This window comes from Podarcis filfolensis (assembly GCF_964270895.1).
Source record: "Podarcis filfolensis genome assembly, chromosome: 16".
NCBI classification, from domain to species: Eukaryota; Metazoa; Chordata; class Lepidosauria; order Squamata; family Lacertidae; genus Podarcis; species Podarcis filfolensis.
The window spans coordinates 10342698-10365151 of NC_139620.1; the positions used below are offsets into that span (position 1 = coordinate 10342698).

The 22454-nt window shown below is 48.2% G+C and overlaps 1 protein-coding gene across 2 annotated transcripts; it reads left to right on the top strand.

The window, feature by feature from the left end:
- The first annotated feature begins 1069 nt into the window (after window positions 1–1069).
- On the top strand, window positions 1070–21005 carry KLC2 (kinesin light chain 2). Of its 2 annotated transcripts, none has more exons than XM_083591206.1 (16): window positions 1070–1193; window positions 6728–6984; window positions 7769–7999; window positions 9255–9327; window positions 10976–11198; window positions 12018–12105; window positions 12428–12529; window positions 13445–13618; window positions 14416–14515; window positions 15079–15128; window positions 15238–15311; window positions 16104–16212; window positions 16717–16866; window positions 17074–17198; window positions 17542–17602; window positions 18539–21005. In XM_083591206.1, the coding sequence occupies exons 2-16, from the start codon at window positions 6736–6738 to the stop codon at window positions 18617–18619; spliced, it is 1890 nt and encodes a 629-aa protein (XP_083447332.1). In that variant the 5' UTR covers window positions 1070–1193; window positions 6728–6735; the 3' UTR covers window positions 18620–21005. The 2 variants fall into 2 exon arrangements, with proteins under 2 accessions (XP_083447332.1, XP_083447333.1); XM_083591207.1 differs by lacking the exon at window positions 1070–1193 and adding an exon at window positions 1270–1290.
- Window positions 21006–22454: the final 1449 nt, after the last annotated feature.

A 22454-nucleotide genomic window follows, 5' to 3' on the forward strand; every position in this document is an offset into this window, starting at 1 on the left:
GCTAGGACCAGGGGGTGCCCAGGTTTAAAACCCCACTGACCCTTCATGAAATTCATTGTGTGACCTTGGGCCAGCCACTTCCCTCAGCATACGTGGCCACATTCACAATATACATGTAAAGAACTATGATGCCACGTTAAGCAGCCATGGGTTCCCTCAAGCATTTCTGGGAGCTGTAGTTTAAGGGTGCTGAAAGTTGTTAGGAGACCCCTCTTCCCCTCCCAGAACGACACTTTTCAGAGTGGCTTAACAATCACTTGATCTTCGTAGGGAAAACTTAACCAAAATCAATTAACTAAATCAGCCGACCTACGGAATCGGTCTCTCTGCGCTAGGATCATGCCATCCCTGCCTTATAAGAAACAAATTCCTAAGCGGGGGGTCAACCGGACGCCAGAGTAAGAGTCCTCCCCGCAACATAGCCAAATGGAAGAAAAGGCTCCCTTCCCCCTAAAAAAGAGGGGACTTGGGAGGAGACCTTTTTGCACGCCAAGGAGGAGGCGATCTATGCACCGTTAGCAGGGCGCTAAACCGCATCGCGCACGAAGATTTGTTTCGGAGCAAACTTGCCTAGGATCGCCCTGCGGCCGGGCGGCTCACCGTTTTAAGAATTAGTTTGCGAATTGTGTTCTGTTTGCATTTTGTTGTTGTGGCTCCAGAGAACTCCTGATAGGAGGCGATAACGATAAAATGTAGCGAATAATTAAATGAGAGCCCCCCCCTTTAAACACACCGGGACTTTTCTTCGTAAACACGCACCGTTTCCCGCTCAGTTAACAAAGTGTGTGCGTGGGGGGGGGATCACCCCTCCAGGCGGAGGGGCCCGTTGCCCCACCCGGTCGCATTTACTGACATATAAAAACACGTGCCAGGACTTACTTATTCAAGATACAAAAGGAAAAGCACCAAGAAAACTGGTAAGAACTTCGGAAAGAGAAGCCAAGGCATCCTTCCCATCCCCTTTAAGGCGGGAAGGCAGGACCGGCGGCGGCGGCGCTCCTCCTTATTCGTCCTCCGGCACCATTTCCCCGGCCGGCCAGGTTGCCCCCTCCCCTTTAAGGCGCTTGTTTTGGGGCGGGGCCGCGCGGCTGCCGGTGCCGCAGTGCCTGCCGGGAAGGATGTGAGGCCGCCGGTGGCTGGAGAAAGAGCAGAAGCGGCGGCGGCGGCGGTGGCGGCGAAGGCGGCGCGCGCAGGTGCGTTGCGTTGCGTCGTGTCGGCTGTGGTGCTGAGGTGGTGGGCGGTGGGCCTCCTCGGTCGGCAGAGCCCCTCACGTATGGTGGAAACGAGGGGGTGGGTGTTCGCGCCGAGAGTGAGGGGAGGGGAGTCGTCCTCCCCCCCCAAGTAAAATCCCCCTATAGGATGAAAATGAGGGGTGGGTGGGTGGGTGGTCGCTCGTCGAGTCATCTTGTGTCCCCCCCACCCAAGCAAAAAGCTACCCGAGTGGCTGGTTGGTTGGGCAGGGATTCTCCCTTCTGCCATGTAAAAGCCTCCCCCCCCCGCGCCAATAGGGTGGAAACAAGGGGTGGGGGTCATGCCGAGAGGGCCCCCCCCGCTTAGGGTGAAAAGGAGGGAGGGTGGCTGCCCAGGATGTAAGTGAGTAGCGGCCTGTCAGACAGCCCCCCCCCAGGATGAAATGCGGGGTGGCTGGTGGGATATTTGAGCAAAAACTGCCCCTTGCAGAAGATGGAGATGAGGGGGCGGCCAGGTGGGTGAGTGAATTCCCTCAGCAGAGGAATGTATGGTGTTGCTACCCCCCCATAAGTAAATTGTGGTCCTTCCATCTCAAAGGTTCCTCCGCCTGGTGGGTGAGTTCCTTCTGCTTGTTATAAGGGCTTCTCAAGAAGCCCAATGGGGCAGGCAGAGGAGACCTCCACCAATTTCATAAAGGTGCCTGCAGAAACACACATTATGGGGGGGGATGAGTTCTCCCAGACGAAAGAGAGGGACCTAAGATAGATGTTCCTTTGCATTTCCAAAAAGATGGGGTGTGGGATGAGGTGGGCAAGGACAAAACCTCCTTAAATGGAGGGGTGAGTTTTCCCAACCCAGGAGAATGAGGAATGTGGTTAGAGGGGAGCCTTGCAAGGGATTCCCCCACACAGCAAAAAAAAAAAAAAAGACAGGGTTGGGTATTCAGAAGTTGGGGGGGAGCTAATTAGACACTCTTAAAAGGATGAGGGCCTCTCTAAACCAAAAGGGGTTCCTTCCACCAGCTGGATGAGGAGTTGGTAAGGAGGTGAGTCCTCTCAAGACAAGAGGTACTCAAGAAAAGGAGAGAATTATTCCCCAAAAGGAAGGTAGTTGGTTAGGTAAAAGAGGGGACCCCTTGTCCCTCATAAACACTGAAATGTCAGAAGAGGCTTTTGCAAATCTTCAGCTAGCAGGAATAGAGTAGAGGGAGAGAGAAGTTATTAGAGTTCTCTCGATAAAAAGAGAGTGGAGGGGCACTATTGTAGCAAGTGGCTGCAGAGTGTCCAAAATATGGGACCTAATGTATTGTGTGTATCTTCGGGGGGGGAGTGAGGATAGCTTGTGGGTTGATTTGAGACAACCCCCCTTCAAGGAAAGGGTGACGGACGTAAAGTGTGGCACTCTTCCCCCCCGCCCCCCCCAGCCACAAAGTAATCATGGATGAAAATGCCTCTGGAGTTGAAGTAGAGAATCCCATTTAAGATGGTGGAGTTTCAGAAACTTTTACCACAGAAGGAAGAGATGGAGGCTCCCAGGAGAGGGGGGGGGTGTTATATAGGTGATGTGTGAAGGTGAGAAGATATTTGAATAGCAGGAGATCTACCTGCAGAAGGGCATTTGCTGGGCCACCAGAGAAGAGGAATGGAGACTTGTATACATCATTGCTCTGCTGTAGTGACTCTTGCATCGCCGTCTGTTTTAAATTTTTTTGAATATATAATATAAACCACCTTGGGAACTTTGGTTTTTAGGCAGGTATAAATACTCCTAAATAAAAATAAACAAAAGAGCAAGGAGTTCCCTTTCAAAAAGTGAGACAGGTGTCTAGGGAGGTGATGAAGGAGAAGGGAATCACCCTCCTTCCTGCCTTACCATAAGAGGGTGGGAGGCATCATTAGGATCTCCACAAAGTTAACATAGAGGTTAAGGTCGTACCCTACCTTCAGTATGATCAAAGAGAGGAGAGACTTGATGTACCTTGAAGGAGCACAGTCAAGGCCTGCAGAGGAGGAAGGAGGCATGTTGCTAACTGGTTGGGCAAAGACTGCTGAGAGAAAAGGAGGCATAGTGGGTTGGTTAAGAAGTTGGGAAAAGAAAGGGTGAAAAGCAGGAAGATTGAAACACCCCCCCCCAATAAATTAGAGGGATTCTGCAGCGCCTCAAAGGCATAGAGGAGGTAACTCAATCAATGAGATTATCCTCCTAAAGGTTTAAGGGGTGGTTGGAATAGGTGAGAGGGGTGAACCCCATAATTCATGAAGACTACCAGACTGAAGATCAGGCTAGGGAGACAACCCAGTCTGATTGGAGATGGGGAGAAGATGAAGCAGATAATATTGAATGAATTAGGATCATCCCTTGAACATCAGAGGACAGAAACAAGCTGGGTTAGGGGGAGTGGAACCTCAACTCTTTAAAAAAAATCTGTGAAGGCCTCAGAGTCAGTACCATTTCAATGCTGTAGAAAGAACTCAAGTATAAGGGGAGAAATTTGAGAGGGTAGAATGACAAAGTAGTCCCATGTCCCCCAATTCCCAGAAATAATCCAAGGCTAAAAGGAAGAGTTTCTGGTCAAAAGGTGTTTTTATAGGCCAAGAATTCTGGAAAAGGCACATAGGAGGCTCTTGAGGACTTGGCTATATCTCCCTTGCATCTTACACTTGATTTTGGAGGTGCTTCTCTATAGTTGTGTGGGCCTAACGTGTGTGTGTGTATGTATATGTATATATGTGCACCTTGAGCCTGTGTGATCGTACAGCAAGGAAGGCCCATCTGTTCAGAAGTTCAGGTCTTGCTTCTTCCTTTTTTTCTTTGTTGTGATCTTCATCAGAAATCCTGACTATCCAGTTTCTTGAAATGACGGACATGCTTGTTTGTCGGTAAAGAGGGATTTCCTTTAAACAAAATCAAAGATGAAAAGAGTACAGAGGTCTCTACTTTTGCCCTTAAAAAAGCCCCAGAGTGGAAAATCAAATCTGCAGAATACTTTACAACTGAGGTGGGTGGGTTTGTGTGAAAGAACAGATATGCAAAGCTTCCCTGCCCTTTATGATGTGGAGTGGATGGGTGGATATTTCTTGTGTCCCCCCCTCCTTTGTTTTGCTTCTGTACCTGCCCTAGGTAAATAGGAGATCCTATAAAATGGGAGATACTACCCAAAGTTCCTTGAAAGATTCTGAAACCTCTGGCCGAAAGCATTTCCTTCCTTATTTCAAGGGGCGGGGATGTTACGTTGCACCAGTCCATCATTCATCCTTTCCCCTCTCCTCTTGATAAGGAGAATGTTAAAAGGGCAATGGAAAGGAGATTGAAAATAAAAGGGTAGGCTGAGAGGGAGAAATCCTTTTATAAACAGATATGACTGGGGAGGGGGGCAACAGAGCACACTTCATTCATATTTGGGCAGGGGTCAGTGCAGTTCTCAACATTTGGATACAAGGACTTCTGAGTTTCAGCTCTTTTTCAGATCAAGGAGAGACGGGCAAAGTGAGTTCTTAGAAATGGCAGTCTGGTAACTTAAAGGGAAAAGAAGTGTGTCTGGTTCTATCCTGCGTGTGCGTGGGAGAGGTTAAAGCGATCCCTATTGCGCTGCGGCTTCAGTTTGGTTTGCTGGGCACGGGACTCCACGCCGCATTGCGTCTCGATTGCTGGGGCCTGAGCCAGCCACCTACTGGGGGAGCCGGGAAATGCAATGACAGCCGGACAGGAGGAAAAAGGGGGGGTTCTCTGCCCCCCTTCTCTCCCCGCCCCTCCCGCTATTCCTTTCCCTCATCTCAAAAATGGTAGAATTAGAAAAGGTCAACTGAGAAGATCAAGGGGGGTGAAGTGACTCCCCTATGAGGAAAGAGGCAACATTTGGGACGTTTTGAGCTTGGAGAAAAAAGGCAGAGGAAGAGGTGGCACGAAGGAAGTTTAGAAAAATCATGCCTGGCATGGAGAAAGTGGACGGAGAAAAGTTTTCCTCCCTCTCTCATAACACTAGAACTTGGGGACATCCAATGAAGCTGAATGTTCAGTTGGGGGAAAAGAAAGCCCTCCTTCACGCAGCACATAGTGGAACTGCGGTACTCGCTCCCCCAGGAGGAAGGCATAGCAACCAACTTGGGTCGCTTTGAAAGAAGATTGGATAACTTCATGGAGGAGAGGGCTGTCAGTGGCTGCTAGCCATGGAGGCTATGCTCTGCCTCTATGGGTAGGCAAACTAATGCCCGGGGGCCGGATCCGGCCCAATCGCCTTCTAAATCCGGCCCGCGGACAGTCCGGGAATCAACGTGTTTTTACATGAGTAGAATGTGTGCTTTTATTTAAAATGCATCTCTGGGTTATTTGTGTAGGAATTTATTCATCCCCCCCAAAAAATAAATAAATAGTCCAGCCCCACACAAGGTCTGAGGGACAGTGGACCGGCCCACTGCTGAAAAAGTTTGCTGACCCCTGCTAGAGTCAAAGGCGGTGATTCTTCTGAATACCAGTTGCAGGAGAGAGTGCTCTTGTTCTCAGGTCCTGCTTTGCAGGTTTCCCATAGGCATCTGGACAACCACAGTGAGAACAGGATGCTGGACTAGATGGGCCATTGTCCTGATCCAACAGGCTCTGATGTTCTTTGATTCCTGAAATGCTGGGGGGGGGGGGGCAACTGCACCTTCTGCCAGACCTTTTTCCTCATTCATGATGGGGCTGTGACTCATCGCCCCCGTGTTGTAACTACAACCATTCCAAAGTTGAACTCGAGCATACCTAACAGGTTCTGGTGCTCAGCCTGGCCTCAAATTAAACCCCACCCTGTGCCACATCCTCGCCGCAGGTATGCAAAGCTCAGGTGTCATCTGGGTCACTTAGAGCACAGTCCTTTGCACTCCAGAAGTCAAATCCCACTGCGGTTGTTTGATGGTAGGGTTGCTCCCTTGTAAGTATGTTTTAGGATTGCCGCCTAAGGGTACAAGTGGTTCCCCCATGTGGGAATAGCGGGTAGTAATGTTCTTTCTCATGTGCCTAGGCTTTAGAGCAGGGTTTCCCAAACTTTGCTGTTTTTGGACTACAACTCCCATCATCATCACTGACCACTCATCCTGCTAGCTAGAGATGACCTTCCAACAAGCCTTTTAAATAGAGATTAAGATCCCAGTTTCCATCTGTATTAGAACTGTTTTTAAGAAGTTCTCATTGTTTTATTGCTTGTCTGTTTGCCACCATGGGCTCCTTGGGGTGGAAGGGTGGGGTGTAAATTTTATTAATAATAATAATAATTACTTAATCCATAAAAATTCACTTGTTCACATGCACTCGTATACCAGCAAAAGTCATGTATTTCCTCTAAGACAAGAAAACCAACTTGTGCGATGCTTCTGCGCTTCCTTTTTCAGTCTAACCTACCTCACAGGATTGTTGTCAGGAGGGGCCATGTGTGTTACCTTGACCTACTTTGAAAGGAAGAGTGATCATTATTAAAACAAATAAAACAAGCCTGGTTTAGTGGACCTATTCCAACTCTCTCCACCATATTCTTTTCTTTCTTTCTCTCTCTCGCTTTGTGAAGGCTCAGTGATGGCGACCATGTTGTACCCCCGTGAGGAGAAGCTGGAGAAGATGAGCCAGGATGAGATTGTGTTGGGCACCAAGGCAGTAGTGCAAGGCCTGGAGACACTGCGCACTGAGCACCACTCGCTGCTGGCCGCCCTTCTCGACACCGTCAACCGTCTGGAGCAGCAGCACGAAACTAGCGCTGCCCAGGAGAAGGCCAGCCTCTTGCGCAAATCTCTGGAAGCCATCGAGCTGGGCCTTGGGGAGGCTCAGGTAACAGCCACTAGTTCAGGGATGAGGAACCCTGTGGGCCATTTGGATGTTTGGATGCAGAGAAATGGTGGGAGGAACCAGCTGGGGAACCACAAAGGGAAGACGGTTGAGAGCCTGGGAAGTGGTGGCGGCGTAACAATGAGTGGTCAGAGGAAGAGGACTGGGAAGAGGAGCTGAAGAGGTAACAGGGCTTAGTGAGCTGGGAGAGTCTGTGGCAGAGAGAAGCTCAGAATCAGAGACAGAAGCTGAAGCAGGAGAGTGGGATGAGGGAGGCCAAGAGGCAGAGATAAGTCAGGCTGGTGAAGAGTCACAGGTGTCTCTCCCACCTGCTGTGACAAGCTCCTCTCCCCCCTTGTCTCCCAGAACCAGAAGAGACATGAAAAGCATGAAGGAGAGGTTGGCTGCACGCAGGCGCAGTCTCCGATTGTTTGGAAAAAGCCCTGGAGAGGAGGAGATCTAGACGGCTGTGGGGAGGTGGAGACCTTTAGTTTCGTGGAGTAAGGCCTAGAGGGAATGAATGGCTGCTCTCGTTAGGCCTGGCACTCAGCAAGTCTGCAAAGATCATGTTTTTACTAATAAAGAGTTAACGCAAACTTTCAACTGAGTGACTTGCTGACTGGATGACTCGGTGCCTGCTGAGCTGACTGGTGTTGATGGGAGTCCCAGCAGTATCTGGAGGGCCAGAGTGTCGCTAACGCAAGGGTTCCTGGGGCTTTGTCACCTGTGTTCCCTTTCCTAGTTGGAATTTCACAGGCCTGTGTTCACACTAAGTCTCCGGTTACAGGTGATCATTGCCCTCTCCAGTCACCTGAGTGCGGTGGAGTCGGAGAAGCAGAAGCTGCGGGCTCAGGTGCGGCGCCTGGTGCAGGAGAACCAGTGGCTGCGCGATGAGCTGGCTGGGACCCAGCAGAAGTTGCAGCGGAGCGAGCAGTCCGTGGCCCAGCTGGAGGAGGAGAAGAAGCACCTGGAGTTCATGAACCAGATTAAGAAATTTGATGATGATGTTTCGCCATCGGTGAGCCTTCTCTTTTTCTTCTTCTGATTTCTCTCAACCCTGCGCTCTCCTACTCGTGACCCTCCATATTTAGAGAATGAGCTGCACTTATGATGTCCACCAACCTAGATGGCTGTAAAAGCGGGTGATTGTTTGTTTCCTGCCCTTTGCCCGAAGGTCCCAAGGCAGATTGCAGCATTAAAACACAAGAGCAATTTAAAACAACTTAACATTATACAAATAAGGTGTCTTAAAAGCACAGAACTCATGTGTCAAAGGCCCCTAAACCTCTGAGGGCAGAGGAATTGCCAAGGTGGCCCCCTTTGCCATTCTCAGCAGCCGAGAAAGATCTGTAGGGAAGGAGACGGTATTACAGGTATTTGTGGCCTAAGTCATGTAGGGCTTTAAATATTAATATGAGCACCTTGAATTGGATGCAGAAACAAACACAGGCAGACAGATTTGTGAATGATAAGGTTACCAGGCAAAACCATCCTGTTCTCCCAGGCATTTGGCTTTTAAACTGTGGGGCGGGGGGAGGATTGCTTTTGTTTACTATTTTCTGTACTGTTGTATTTTTATATTGTAAACCACCCTGTGATCCTTGGATGAAGGGTGGTATAAAAATGTAATTAATAAATAAAATAAAAGTCACAGTGGCTGTGTTCTTCCTCCACTGTCCTTGTACCTGAGAGAGCCCAGTATCTGTGTACAGTTCTGCTCACCTCACCAAGAATATTGTAGAGCTGGAAAAGGTTCAGAAAAACGGCAACGGAAATGACCAACAGGTTGCAGCAACTCCCCTGTGAGAAAAGGCTACAACGTTCGGGGCTTTTTAAGTTTAGAGAAAATGCGAGTAGGAGAAGACATAATAGAAGTATATAAAATTAGGCATGGAGTGGAGAAAATGGGTAAAGAGAAGTCCTGCTCCAGCCTTCTCAACAGTAGCATCTACCTTGAATCAGGGGTCGAGGGACCTGTGGCTGTCTGGATGTTGTCAGACTCCCATCAGCCCCAGCCAGCATGGACAATGATTAAGGATTATGGGAGTTGTAGTCTGGTAATATCTAACGGGTCAAAGGTTCCCCCATCCTTGCTATACATAAATGTCAGCAAATTGGGAGTGGAACACTGCAGGTTCAGCAATCCCCAAGGACTGAATCAGAGGTGTGAGCTTTGGTGATTAGGATGGTGCTGGGCATTGTTACCATTTCCTTTTGCCCTTGAAATGGTAGGAGAGTTTCAAGCCCTGATTGCCTTTTTTCTTTCTGCCCAGGATGAGAAGAATGGGGAGACAGGCAAAGACTCCTTAGATGATCTGTTCCCGAATGATGATGACCAGGGACAAGGTGAGCTACCTTGGGTTAAGTACAGTAGACCATTCTGATCCAGCAAGTCAGTTCTTACAGCAAGGAGTCAGAATACTAGAGGTAGTGGCCTTCAGATTGCAGCATTTCAGTCCAGGCTGTCAATAACTGCATGAGGACTAGAATCTTGCTCCTTAGAGCTAGAATGGCAAGGATTGTTCTGTTTAGGAGTGTTCTGTATCAGAGTCATCATCTTTGTTAACGTCAATAGACTAGAAATAAATATTTGTATGTTGTTGTTGTTTAGTCGTTTAGTCGTGTCCGACTCTTCGTGACCCCATGGACCAGAGCACGCCAGGCACTTCTGTCTTCCACTGCCTCCCGCAGTTTGGTCAGACTCATGTTTGTAGCTTTGAAGACTATCCAACCATCTCGTCCTCTGTCGTCCCCTTCTCCTTGTGCCCTCCATCTTTCCCAACATCAGGGTCTTTTCCCAGGCGTCTTCTCTTCTCATGAGGTGGCCAAAGTATTGGAGCCTCAGCTTCACGATCTGTCCTTCCAGTGAGCACTCAGGGCTGATTTCCTTCAGAATGGATAGGTTTGATCTTCTTGCAGTCCATGGGACTCTCAAGAGTCTCCTCCAGCACCATAATTCAAAATCATTAATTCTTTGGCGATCAGCCTTCTTTATGGTCCAGCTCTCACTTCCATACATCACTAAAATACTTGTATAATAATGACTAATTTTGCCAGCTAAGGAGATCACCAGGGAAATAGATTAGTTATGGGGAACCTGTGGCCTTCTAGATGTTGCTGCACTCCCAGCTTCCATCAGCCCTGTCCAGTATGGTGATGGGAGGGAGGGAACATCTAGAAGGCCAGGAGTCCCCCCATCCTCAAGTTAGATGATCACAGGTACTGGAGTAAAAAGAACAAGGCATGGGCAAACACTAAAGTTGTTGGAATTCCACCAAAATTTGAGGAAACTAAAAATGTTCAGGGTTGTAGGCAGTGCTAGTCCTGCTTGGGGTAGACCCATTGAAATTAATAGACATGTCTAACTTAGGCCTGTTAATTCCAGTAGATCTGCTCTGAGTAATACTTAGTTGGGTATCACCCCATGTCTAGCAAACATAAATACTTTTCAATATCTCAACCACATATAGGTTGGCTAATATACTCATGACAGAAGAAAGGAATGATCATTTATTTATTTATTTGAAAGCAGTTTTGCCCTGCTCTTCATCTGAAAAGGCTGCTAGAGCAGTTTACATATCAGTAGCAAACAAGACAATCCCTGCCCCTCATGTGTACAACGTTCAAAGACCCAACACAAAGTGAAAAGCGGGAGGGGAGGGAAGAGGAGAATATACAAACTCAGGTCCCTTGTCCCGTGCATTTACCAAATTCTTAGGCTGAATTCTCTTCCCTCACATAGCTCTTAATTCCAGCCATGAAACACTGTGATCATATAAATTCCATAGGATGATGGCGCATTTTGTGGAGAAGTCCGCTAGCTCTCTGTCCTGAGCCTGCTGCCTATTCATTTTAAGTGTGTGTAGGTGTTTGTGTTTGCAGGTGTATATACACCTGCTTTGGGTATGTATGTATAGCATACTGAAGAACTGCTTTGTGGAGGGTGTGGGCAGCAGATCCCACCCCCTTTGATGATGCCAATGTATTTCTGCAGGGCAGACGCATGGTAGTGGAGACGCAGCAGCCCAACATGGTGGTTATGAGATTCCGGCACGGCTGCGGACACTCCACAACCTGGTGATCCAATATGCTTCCCAGGGGCGCTACGAGGTGGCTGTACCGCTCTGCAAGCAAGCACTGGAGGATCTTGAGAAAACCTCAGGACATGACCACCCCGATGTGGCTACCATGCTGAATATTCTTGCTCTGGTTTACAGGTGTGAGGCTTGGCTGACTTGGGCTGAGGGCAGGGGACTGCTTTTTGACCTTAGATCTAACTTGGACATGCAGAGAAAGTGTGTGGAGCTGCCCTGCTGAGACTGTATCTCTTTAGGCTGCTGTTACTGAATTGCTTATTTGCAGGCTCTTTTAATCATGAAAGAAAAGAAACTCAGAAAAGCTCCATGCATTTGGAAAGTTAGCTTGTCAGGAAGCTTTCCAAGTTCCTTGGAAAACAGTATTCAGATGTGATCAGAAGCCACCCCTTAGCCTGACATGGTGCAGTCTAGAAAGGACTGTACCCCATGCCTTTTGTGTACTGTACATTCAGATGTGGGCTTTTATAATTTATTTTATGTTCTTAATAGCATTTATAAATAGCTTCATATACTGTATATATTTTTAATTTATACAGTATAAAAATGAAAAATATAATCAGAACAAAAGTACAACCTGAAACCAATAAAACAACAGTCTAAAGACTTGTACAAGCATATTAAAAACAAATGAAACAAAAATTCAGAGCATTCAGTTACATAAAAATGGGCCCAGTGTTATGGGTCAGGGAAAGCCACTCAGCTCCCTGGCCACAACCTTCTGCACCAACTGCAGCTTCCGGACCAATCGCATGGGACGCCCTGCATAGAGCTCATTACAGTAGTCCAGTCATGAGGTTCCTAACGCATTGAATCACAGTGGCTAAGCTACCTCTGTCCAGGAAAGGACATAGTTGGTGCACCAGCCTAAACTGGTAATAGGCACTCCTTGCTTTGGAATTCTCTCTGGCCAAAATAATAACTTATTTTTCTTCCTGCTAGGGACCAAAATAAGTACAAGGAGGCTGCTCATCTTCTCAATGATGCCTTGGCCATCCGGGAGAAGACCTTGGGAAAGGACCACCCTGCTGTAAGCACCCTGATTTTTTGCAAACCACTTTGAGGTCTTTTTTTAAGACAATCAAGCAGTGTATAAATTTTATTAAATAAATAAACCATTTCAGAGCCTCTAGCAGAAACCATTTGGATGCTTGAGGTTCCCCCTCCCCCTTGATAACGATGAGGACTAGCACCTTAGATCTTCTCTTCGCCTCCTTTTTCTTTAATGGATCCCCTTTGATTCTGAATCTGCTAGCCTGCTGTGATAACCTGTTTTGAAGTAGAGTTCTGAGGTTCACACAGCAATCATATCCCAGAGTTTTGAGTTGTACAATGTACCTTTTCATCCGTAGGTGGCTGCTACCCTCAACAATCTGGCCGTGCTGTACGGTAAGCGGGGCAAGTATAAGGAGGCGGAACCGCTGTGCAAGAGGGCTCTGGAGATCCGAGAGAAGGTACTTAAAGAAGGGCGCTACAGGCAGCAATACTTGGGGCATATCCCCGCCCCGCCCCCCGTGCTTTCTTTTTCTGCAGAAAATTTGCAGTTTCCAAAGTTCATCTGTTACAATGCATGGATGCTAACTATGAACACAATATAAGGCAAGCTTCTCAGTGATCAAGTTTTTAGCTTGTACTAAATTCAAGTGAAATGAACGTGGTAAATTAGATCAGTTTCTAGGATATCGTAATGGTTTCCCAATGCAAACTGAAAATTTTCTGATGCAAGTTACCCTGATCTGCGTGGGGAAAATGTTCAGGATATAAACAAATAAAATATGAAACAAAACAATACTATTAAACAAAACAAAATGCTGGAAGATCTGATAAGTCCCTGGCCTGCAGAGCCATTGCCTGTGGGCTATGGCTTCACCCTCCCCACTCCACACACCTTTGTTGCTGTTCTGTTGTCAGGGGTCTTCATCCCCCACCCTTTTGCTCAAAGTCATATTCCCTTGACAAAAATTGCAATACATGCACTGCGCTTGTTAAACAAGTTGCTTCTATTTAACCCCGTCTCTTCCAGGCTGTCTGTTTCCCCACCCCCACCCTGCTCTTCATTGTCTGCTGTCCTCCTTTATTCAGAACACTGAGGACTAGAATCTTGTTTGGAAGAGTGGCCATATCTCAGTGGCAGAGCATCTGCTTTGCATGCAGAAGGTCCCAGGTTCAATCCTCAGTGACATTTTCAGGAAATAACCCCTGCTGCCAGTCAGATGGGATGAATAGCCTGATCTGGTTTAAAGTAATTTCCTATGTGAAATTGATGGTTTGGGCGATCGGCACTGGGAACTGGGATTTGGCAGTAGCATGGACAAACTTTGCTTTCTTTCTTTTTAAGTGATCAGTGTCTCCTCTTCCCAACCTCCCAGGTGCTGGGGAAGTACCACCCAGATGTGGCCAAGCAGCTCAACAACTTGGCTCTCCTTTGCCAGAACCAGGGCAAGTACGAGGAGGTTCAGTACTACTACCGCCGCGCCCTGGAGATCTACGAGTCTCGCCTTGGGCCAGACGACCCCAATGTGGCCAAAACTAAAAACAACCTGGTGAGAGGGGCTGATTGGAAAAGTCCAAGAGAAACCTTTGGGGGTGTGGGGATTGTTTAAGTGGGGGGTGGAATCTATGCTAAGCAGTTTTCTTCCATGCCAGATTTTGGTTGGACTACAACTCCCATCATCCCCCGACACCTTAGCCAATGTTTAGGGATGATGGGAGCTTTAGTCCCAACAACAGGGGGCCCAAGGCTGAAGAACACTGATAGCATGCTATAAAGTTTGCATTAAATGCTTTAAAGTTCGTATTAACTTTGTGACATTTAACAGTATGAGGTTTACTGTAGGGCCCGGGGCACTGCAGCCCTCCGGATGTTGTTGGACTACAACTCCCAGCAATCCCAGCCAGCAGGGGGTGATGGGAGTTTTAGTTCAGTGTCTCCTAGACAATGGCAGCTTCTGTAGCCCCTGATTTGCATAGTGCTCATCAGTTACATCAGTGCCTTTGTGCTGGGGGGAAGAAGGGAGGCAGGAAGGCAACTTCCAGGTGCCCCTGGAGCCCTTCCATCCTCCTCCCCGCCTACTCCTGATTGGTGCCTTTCAGCTGTTTTACTTTGCAATCATTGGCCATGCCACTGGAAGACAGGTTAATCCCGACTGACCACCTGGGTTGAATAATGGTCTGTGCAGTCTGCCTCTTCTCTCTGCAAGAGAAAGGACAGCACTTCATGGAGTTATGCTGCTAGTAGAGAATCCTGGTGTATGTAGCATCCAGCTTTTGCTTGGCATCGAAGCTTCGTGATCCCTGTTGCCACAGCCTGTCCCTCTGACCTCAGAATATGCCCCCACAGGCCTCCTGCTACCTCAAACAAGGCAAATACAAGGACGCTGAGTCCCTCTACAAGGAGATCCTGACCCGAGCACACGAGAGAGAGTTCGGCTCAGTCAATGGTGAGTGCAGGAACAGGTGGTGGAGCCTCATGTGTACAGAGGAGGGTTGCTTCCTTTTATTTTATGCACATCAGGTCTGGGGCAGGAAAAGACACAGCTGGGACAAAAGGGGGATTGTGGCTGCTGTCAATCAGCTGATCAGGGACACCGCTAAAAGCATACCCTTTGCCAGTGCTGACCATCAGCCTTTGCCCACATGGTTTTAATGACTTTTTTTTTTTTTTTGTTATTACATTTCTATCCCCTCTTTCCTCTAAGGAGCTCAAGCTGGCATACACAGTTCTCTCCTTTTTCCCCCTCACAGCAACCCTGTGAGGTTGGTTAGGCTGAGAGCGTGACTGGCAAATTGGTTGGTGCGTTGAAATGTGGTTATTTCATAACCCTCCCACCCAACCGCCCTGAGTTTTATTTATAACAAATTTATGTCAAACTTTTATTTATAATTATGCAAATGTACAAGAAATATTTTTAATGTCCTGAGGAGTCCCACAAGGTGGACTGAAGGCAGGTTCTTCACTGCTGTAAGTTCTTTTTTGTTCTCCCCCAACCACTGTTCTTTGTAGGAGAGAATAAGCCGATCTGGATGCATGCAGAAGAGCGAGAGGAAAGCAAGGTACCTCTGCACTGGGAGGGAGAAGGGAACCCGACTTTCCCTTGGGGGTGGATCCAAGCCGTCTGACACACACCCTGCCCTTTAACTTTTAACCCTGCCTCCCCCTTAGGAGAAGCGCAAGGAGAAAGACAGCGCCCCCTATGGGGAGTATGGCAGCTGGTACAAAGCCTGCAAGGTGGACAGGTAAGGGGTAGCTCCCCTTTCTTTTTTTAAAGGTTTTTAAAAGGTTGCTCCTGACTTTGAGTTGGGGCTAGGAGCTTGAAATGAAAGAGAAGCCAGAGGTTTAAGAAGAAGAAGAGTGAAATTGCTGCTGCTGCAAGTTAAGGCTGACATAGTTTCCTTATTTCACAATGGTTAGGATTCATTGACTGTCTTGATAAGACGAGTGAACTTAAGTACATAAGAGGAGCTCTGCTGGATTAGGTCAGTGGCCCATCTAGTCCAGTATTCTGCTTTCACAGTGGCCAATGAAATGCCCATGGGAAACCCGTAAGCAGGATCCGAGCACAAGAGCCCTCGCTGTTCCTGTGGTTTCCAGCAACTGGTACTTAACTGTGTGATCTAACGGGTGGCTTTTACAACTTATCATTTAAGATAGTTTCTGCATAAAAGAACCAACGCAAGTACAACAGTATTGGCAACAGTAATGCAGAGAAAAGGCTGGAGCAAAGTGTAGGCACAGCATAGGTGACCTATTGCTGGGCAAAGCAATCCAGTGGTTTAAATTGAGCCCATATTTTAGCCCAGTGTGTCTGTCTTAACACAATAGCTTTAACTAATTTAACTGTAATTATATTAGAACAGTTATAAGATGCATAAATGACAATTGATTGATTTTTTTTAAAAAGACATGAATTTGACCATTCAATGGAAACTTTATTTTGTGAAAAGTTCCTTAAGAGGACAGCAAAAGTGCAAGGGGTACAAAGAACGCTCTTGACCTATCTGTCTTCGCATTCTCCTTTCCACCCACAGCCCCACAGTCAACACGACTCTGAAAAGCTTGGGTGCTCTCTACCGGCGCCAGGGAAAATTGGAGGCTGCAGAGACGCTGGAGGAGTGTGCCCAGAAAACCCGCAAGCAGGCAAGTGCTGCATCATGGTGGTTGGCGGTAGAAGGGTAGGCAGAGCTCGCCCAGGTGTTAGGCAGGGTGAGGCCGCTGCCTCAGACAGAAGAAAACCCCCAGGTGGAACGCTCACGGGTGTCCTGCCGTCATCAGTACTGATTTGGGGCAAGATCGCAGCCATTTGGAATGAGATCTAACCCAAACTCATTCGAGATCTTGTGTGCTCCGCAAGATCTCGAGTGATTTTGGGTGAGATCTCTCCCCAAATCAGCGCTGATGGTGGTGCGATTTTGATGCGGCAGGGTGTGCAGTGGCGACAGAGCAGGCAGTGGCAGCAGAAGCAAGGCAAAACAGCACTTACCGTTTCACACACACTGCCCCAGAGGATAGGCAGTGTTGTTCCAGCAGTGGGACGGAAATGTGTGCTGGGGGATATTTAAAAAATTCTGCTCCCCCCTGCTGGCTTAAATAGGCCATCTAGCTCTTGGATGCCCCAATAGATAATCTCTGTATTCCAACTAGGGCATGGACGCTATTAACCAGAGCAAGGTTGTAGAACTACTGAAGGATGGGAACCGCTCTGAGCACCGATCAAACTGCGAAGGGGTCCTCAGCTCCAACAAGTGTGAAAATGGGATTGACCCAGAAGACAGAGCGGCTGAGTGGTCCGGGGTAAGAAGCAGCAAAACTTTACAATTTAATCCTAAAATGGAGGACACTTCAGTGTAATCCTATCCAATGAGGTGTGGGGAGACTTTGGCCCATGGGCCCTGTGTTTAGGCTTCCCTTCAAGGAATGTGCTTGGCCTCTCTGGGAACAGGATGCTGAGTTAGACATTTGGTGCTGATCCCTTTTCTGCTTTTCTCCCCACCTTCCCAGGCGGGCTCCGGAGCCTTGCGACGCAGCGGCTCCTTTGGGAAGCTGCGTGACGCCCTGCGACGAAGCAGCGAGATGCTGGTGAAGAAGCTGCAGGGGAGCAGCCCGCAGGAGCCCCGGAACCCAGGGTAAGTCTTCCGTCTGGTGGCTCTGCTTTGGGACCTGGGGTGGGCAGGATCTGCTGCAGACCCAAGGTCTAGCCAGCCCAATATTTTTTATTATTGTTTCAGCAGTATATAGCTAGCTGCTTTTCTCTGGAGAAACCCACAACCAGGGTGTGAAGGCAACACCCTTAGTGAATATCAAAAGGGGCTGTGTCTCAACTGCCTTGCATGCAGAAGGTCCCAGGTTCAATCCCTGGTATCTTCAGGCAGGCCTGGGAATATCACATGCCTGAAACCCTAGAGAAGGCCATAGATCAGTGACCAAAAGGCCTAACTCCTTTGGCACTTATTTTTTGTCTCCCTGCAGGATGAAGCGGGCCAGTTCTCTCAACTTCCTCAACAAGAGCGTGGAAGAGGAGGCAAGCCAGGTATACACACAGACTGCAAAACCCAGCCTGCCTCTCTCTCCCTTCTGAGTTGTTTCTCTGTTGGGTAGGGGAAGGAAGTGTAGTTACTGAGAAATCACAGGATGTTCTTTCCCAACCACTTCCAAAGCCCTGATTGAAAGGGCAGAGCAGGGACCCATCCAGAAGCACACCAGGCAACCTCATATACAAGGGATAGTAATTTATGTTGCATCTCTGTAATGAAACCCAGTGCAGATGCGCCACAGAATTGTCCACCCCTAGCAGAGGTTGACTGGGAGAAGGCACATTCAGATCAAAAGATCATGCAGAGGCACAGCAAACAGACTCATCCACCCAAGACTGGGTGCTTTAGATCACAGGTAGGCAAACTAAGGCCCAGGGGTCGGATCCAGCCCAATCACCTTCTAAATCCGGCCTGCGGACGGTCCGGGAATCAGTATGTTTTTACATGAGTAGAATGTGCCCTTTTATTTAAAAAGGCATCTCTGGGTTATTTGTGGGGCATAGGAATTTGTTCATTTCCCCCCCTTCAGAATATAGTCCGGTCCCCCACAAGGTCTGAGGGACAGTGGACCGGCCCCCGGCTGAAAAAGTTTGCTGACCCCTGCTTTAAATCTTTGGGAGCCTTCAAGGCAGAGGTAGCCAATGCAGTGTTCTCCAGATGTGGGAATACAACTCCCATCAGCCTCAGTCAACATAGCCAAGGGCCAGGGATGATGTTTATAAAGCCCTGGCTTTTGAGTGGCTGGCCTATTCTACCAAAGTATGCCTTGCACCCATAGCTCCACCCATTTTTGCCCCTGGCCCTCCCCACCACTGCCATGTGGTGTTGTCCCTATGAATGGTTGCCCACAAGGCAGTGCAGCCCTCTGGCTGAAAAAGGTCCCCCGTCCCTGCTCTGACATGTTGACCATTGTCTCCCTTTCCCTTTTCCAGGCATCCAGTAGTCTATCTGACAGCCGTGGCCTTAGTGCCAGCAACGTAGACCTCTCTCGGCGGAACTCTCTGCTGGCGTGAGGATCAGCTTGGCCTGCACCTATGTTGCATTGTTGAAGACCTGGGCCACGTCCGACCTTCTGCCTTCTCTCTCTCTCTCTCTCTCTCTCTCTCTCTCTCTCTCTCTCTCTCTCTCTCTCTCTCTCTCTCTCTGTGCTGCTCTGCCTGTGACCACTTGCCCCCATGTCTAGCAGCAGAAGAATCGCCCACCCCCTTGTTACAGGGATGTCCCGCCACAATTTGCCCTGTGTGGAGCAGTGTGCACTTTCTCACACACGTTCTCACACGTGTGCATGCACTCACGCATGCACACACACACAGCCTATGTCTTCCTCTCCACTGCAGCATGCTGCTGTCACCCTCGTTGTTGTACTTTGCTACTGGAAAAGAAACTGTAGTTTGCTAGGGTGAGTGTGGCTCTTAACTCTGCCATCTGTCCATCTCCTCTGCCAGCAGTTTAGCTTCTTGTAAAGGATAAGGTGATCCCGCCTGCTCCAAGGAACCCCTAGGCTGCACTCCTCATGCATATACTGTATGCACTATATGTTTTTCAAGTGCCCCCTTCCTGTGAATGCTAAGAATGTATCTCTTTTGGTGGGAGGAGGAATCTGTGTCTTTCAGAACGCCCCCCCCCCAAAAAAAAATGAGTGGGCAGAGAGAGGCTTCTTACAGTGCTCCTAAATAAGCAATGCTACGCCCTACTGTAGCAAACCTCTGAGAGAACTGTGCCTGGGCTGAATTACCTAACAATTCAGTTTGATTTGTTTGTCCCCAGAAGAGGAAGAATTGCAGTTCCCAGGGCATCTACAGTTACCCTTTGCCATGTGAAGTCTCTCTTTTCTTTTCCCGCTATGGTCTTCTCCCCATCTCTTTGCTTTGCATTCTTGTTTTGGCCTCAGGGAATCGCTGTTCCTTTTCAAAGTCCCAACCCCCCCTTATGCACTTCTTCTCCCCCATTTTTTCTCTTCTCTTCTTCTCTACCCAACCTCCCCAGTCTCTACTCTGCCTATGTACAGCAGCCTCTTAAGAATTCTTTGACTTTCCATAGTTGTTTTGCCGGGTCGGGGCTGTGTCATTTGTGCACAGAACAGCTGTTGCCAGTTTTGCCCTTTCCCTCTCCAACCCCCCTATAATAGTTTAGGGCCAGGGGAAGAAAGCAGCTGTGGAATCTATCTCCACAGTTTCCTGTGTCATGGAGGCTGGTGCTGTCATGCTAGCAAAACTACCACCCACTCTCTTCTATCAACAAAACTTGACCACATGGCATTTGCTGTTTCCCCTTCCTTCTGGACTGAGCAATAGCAAGGCATTGTGAAGCAGGAATGGCTGGCCTTCAGCGCTGGACGTTGCACTTTCTGGGTCATTCTACACTGGACAACAAATTTCCCTGGAATGTTTGTCTCTGTTTCTATCAGACCGATGCACAGGAGTGCAGTGTAGGGGACTTTGGATTCCAGGCATTTTCCGTCTGCTGGGAGGAGTATGGCATTGGGAGCATGAAGGTATGGGTGATGGACGGTGGAAATTAAAGTTCTTCCTTGTAATAATCCCCATAAATCAGTGCTGGAAAATATTAGCCCAACCCCTCACTCTATCGTGTGACCTTATTAAAAAATCATGTTAGACCTGTAAGCACTATAAATGACGCTGTCTTATTTCCTGGTGAAGGTTTTAAGCTGCAGCTGCAACCTGGCATGTGTGGCGGAAGAGTAAGGAATTTGAGCCATTCTCTCAGTGGCAGCCAAGCTTGCCCCCTCCATGTGATGTTGGACTTCAACCCCAATCATCCCCGACCATTGGACTTGCTGATGGGGAAATGGGAGTCCAGCAGTGCTTGGTGGGAGAGCACCACTTCTGTTCTAAATTGACCCACCCCTCCAGGAGAGCTTTCTCCTTTGAGTCTGCTGCTATCCTAGAGTTTCTAGGCCAGGATCTGTGTGCCTTTTAGTAGCTGTTTTAAGAGGTGAGCATTTCAGTGGTTGCAAATTCTCCATTCTGCCTCGGTCGGGAGGCAGACTCGGCTGGCATTGCTCCTTCCTGCACAGCTATTAAAAAGCATGGGTGGGGGTCCTTGCAGTTTAAAGCTGGCGACTTTCCTTTACCTCTTCATTAGTTGCTCTCTTAGCTCAGTATTTAAGCGAGAAAATGTTATTTAAACCAACAAAAAAGACAATAATACAACCAGGCCCTCTCACCTGACTGTATCCCTCTCTTTCAGAAAAGTACATACAAATGGGCAGGGCCCAGAGCGACTTAACATCGAGTGAGGGGGGTGGGGGTGGATAGCCTGATAGCTGCTCTGGGGTGGGATGGGCTGAGATGAAGGGAATAAATGGGATGGGGCAAATTTTGCTCTGTATTTAATGATGTTGCTGTAGAAAACATAATAATAAAAAAATGAAAGCTCCTTACTGTACCTGGTTTTCTCTTTCCTGCTTCTCTGGTAGTCAACTTTGCCCCATTCTTTCAGGTCACATCCACGCCATACAGTTAAAGCACTGTTATTCCACTTTTAAGTGTCATGGAGAATCCTTGGAACTGTAGTTTAAGGGTGCTGAGTACGGTAGCTCTGGAAGGTCAAAACTCTTAACAAATTACTGCTCCCAGGATTCTTTGGGGGAAGAAGCCATGATACAAGAGTGCTATAAACTATGTGTGGGTGTGACCTTTATCGCTATTGTAAAACCCATCACTGTTTCACATTCCCAGCATGTTCACACTCCTGTCTCAGCAACGTCTTTGCTGACTCGGTCACGTCCACAAAATGGAAGTGGCAGGATCCCCAGGGACTTGCTCTGTGGGGAGCTGGCTTCAGCCACCAGGCCCATTGGCAGAGCCATTTGCTTCCAAAGATGTCTGCAAATGTGACACGAAGGCTGGCAACGTTAGCCCTGCCATGTGGGAATCCCTTGCAGTTGACCACAGCGCCTGGAGACAGACAGGTTGTCCGTCCGTAGCAGTGACCTGAGGAGGAATGACCACTGGGAGGAGTGCAGGGAGAAGAAACGCCATATTGCACCCGCATCAGAAGAACTGGATGCCTTCATCTGCCTAACCTGCAACAAAACATGTCTCTCATGTATTGGGTCTCTACATCAACAACAGGCGCTGTAACTCTCCCAACAGTTTGGCTTCACACTTGAAGGCACCCTCTTCCATTGCTTCCCATGACAGGTGGATGCCAACAGGGAACGGCTGCCAACAAGGATCAGCTGCGCTGAGGAAGACTTAGTTGGAGGCAATTGTGTGTCTCCGAGCAGCTTACAGCAAAGAAGCTGACAAAGGGGTGGGCGGAGAGATAAACTGGATGATTCTAGAGAAAAGCAAGCCATGAGTTATATTGGTTGACAATGACTATACAACTTACTTTACTTTGGGTGTTAAAAGTCCTGTAGAAAAGTGGGATGTACTCATAGTGGGGTGGGTTGCTGACCTAGGAGTCTTATCTGGTGCCTCCAAAGCTTTTGTAGAACACCCCCTTTCCCATTTTAAGTCCTGTTGCAATTACTGAGGCTTAATCCCAGGTGAACTATATGGAATTATGTATAGAATTGCACCCTTTGGGCAAGGAAGTGTGTGTATAGGGAACTCTCAACTTATGCACATTTAACGTGTGCACATTCAGCTTTATGTGCTTGGCAATTGATAAAAAATAAAAGGAGGTGGGCATCTGGGGTGGGGGGGGACTGCAATCCCACCTGCCATTGCACCCAATATGTTTTGACTATATGCAAATTTGGCTGAATTCGCTATCCCTGGGACGTAACCCCCACATAAGTTGAGAGTTACCTGTATGTATGTGCATACACACACACACACAAAGTATCTCTTCTTATTCTTGTGTTCATAAGGCGGG

Coding starts and splice junctions, on each gene's coding strand:
- KLC2 (XM_083591206.1), top strand. CDS start 6,736: ATGGCGACCATGTTGTACCCCCGTGAGGAGAAGCTGGAGAAGATGAGC. Junction 15,129..15,237: donor AAGAGCGAGAGGAAAGCAAG/GTACCTCTGCAC, acceptor CCTCCCCCTTAG/GAGAAGCGCAAGGAGAAAGA. Junction 17,603..18,538: donor TGGAAGAGGAGGCAAGCCAG/GTATACACACAG, acceptor TCCCTTTTCCAG/GCATCCAGTAGTCTATCTGA.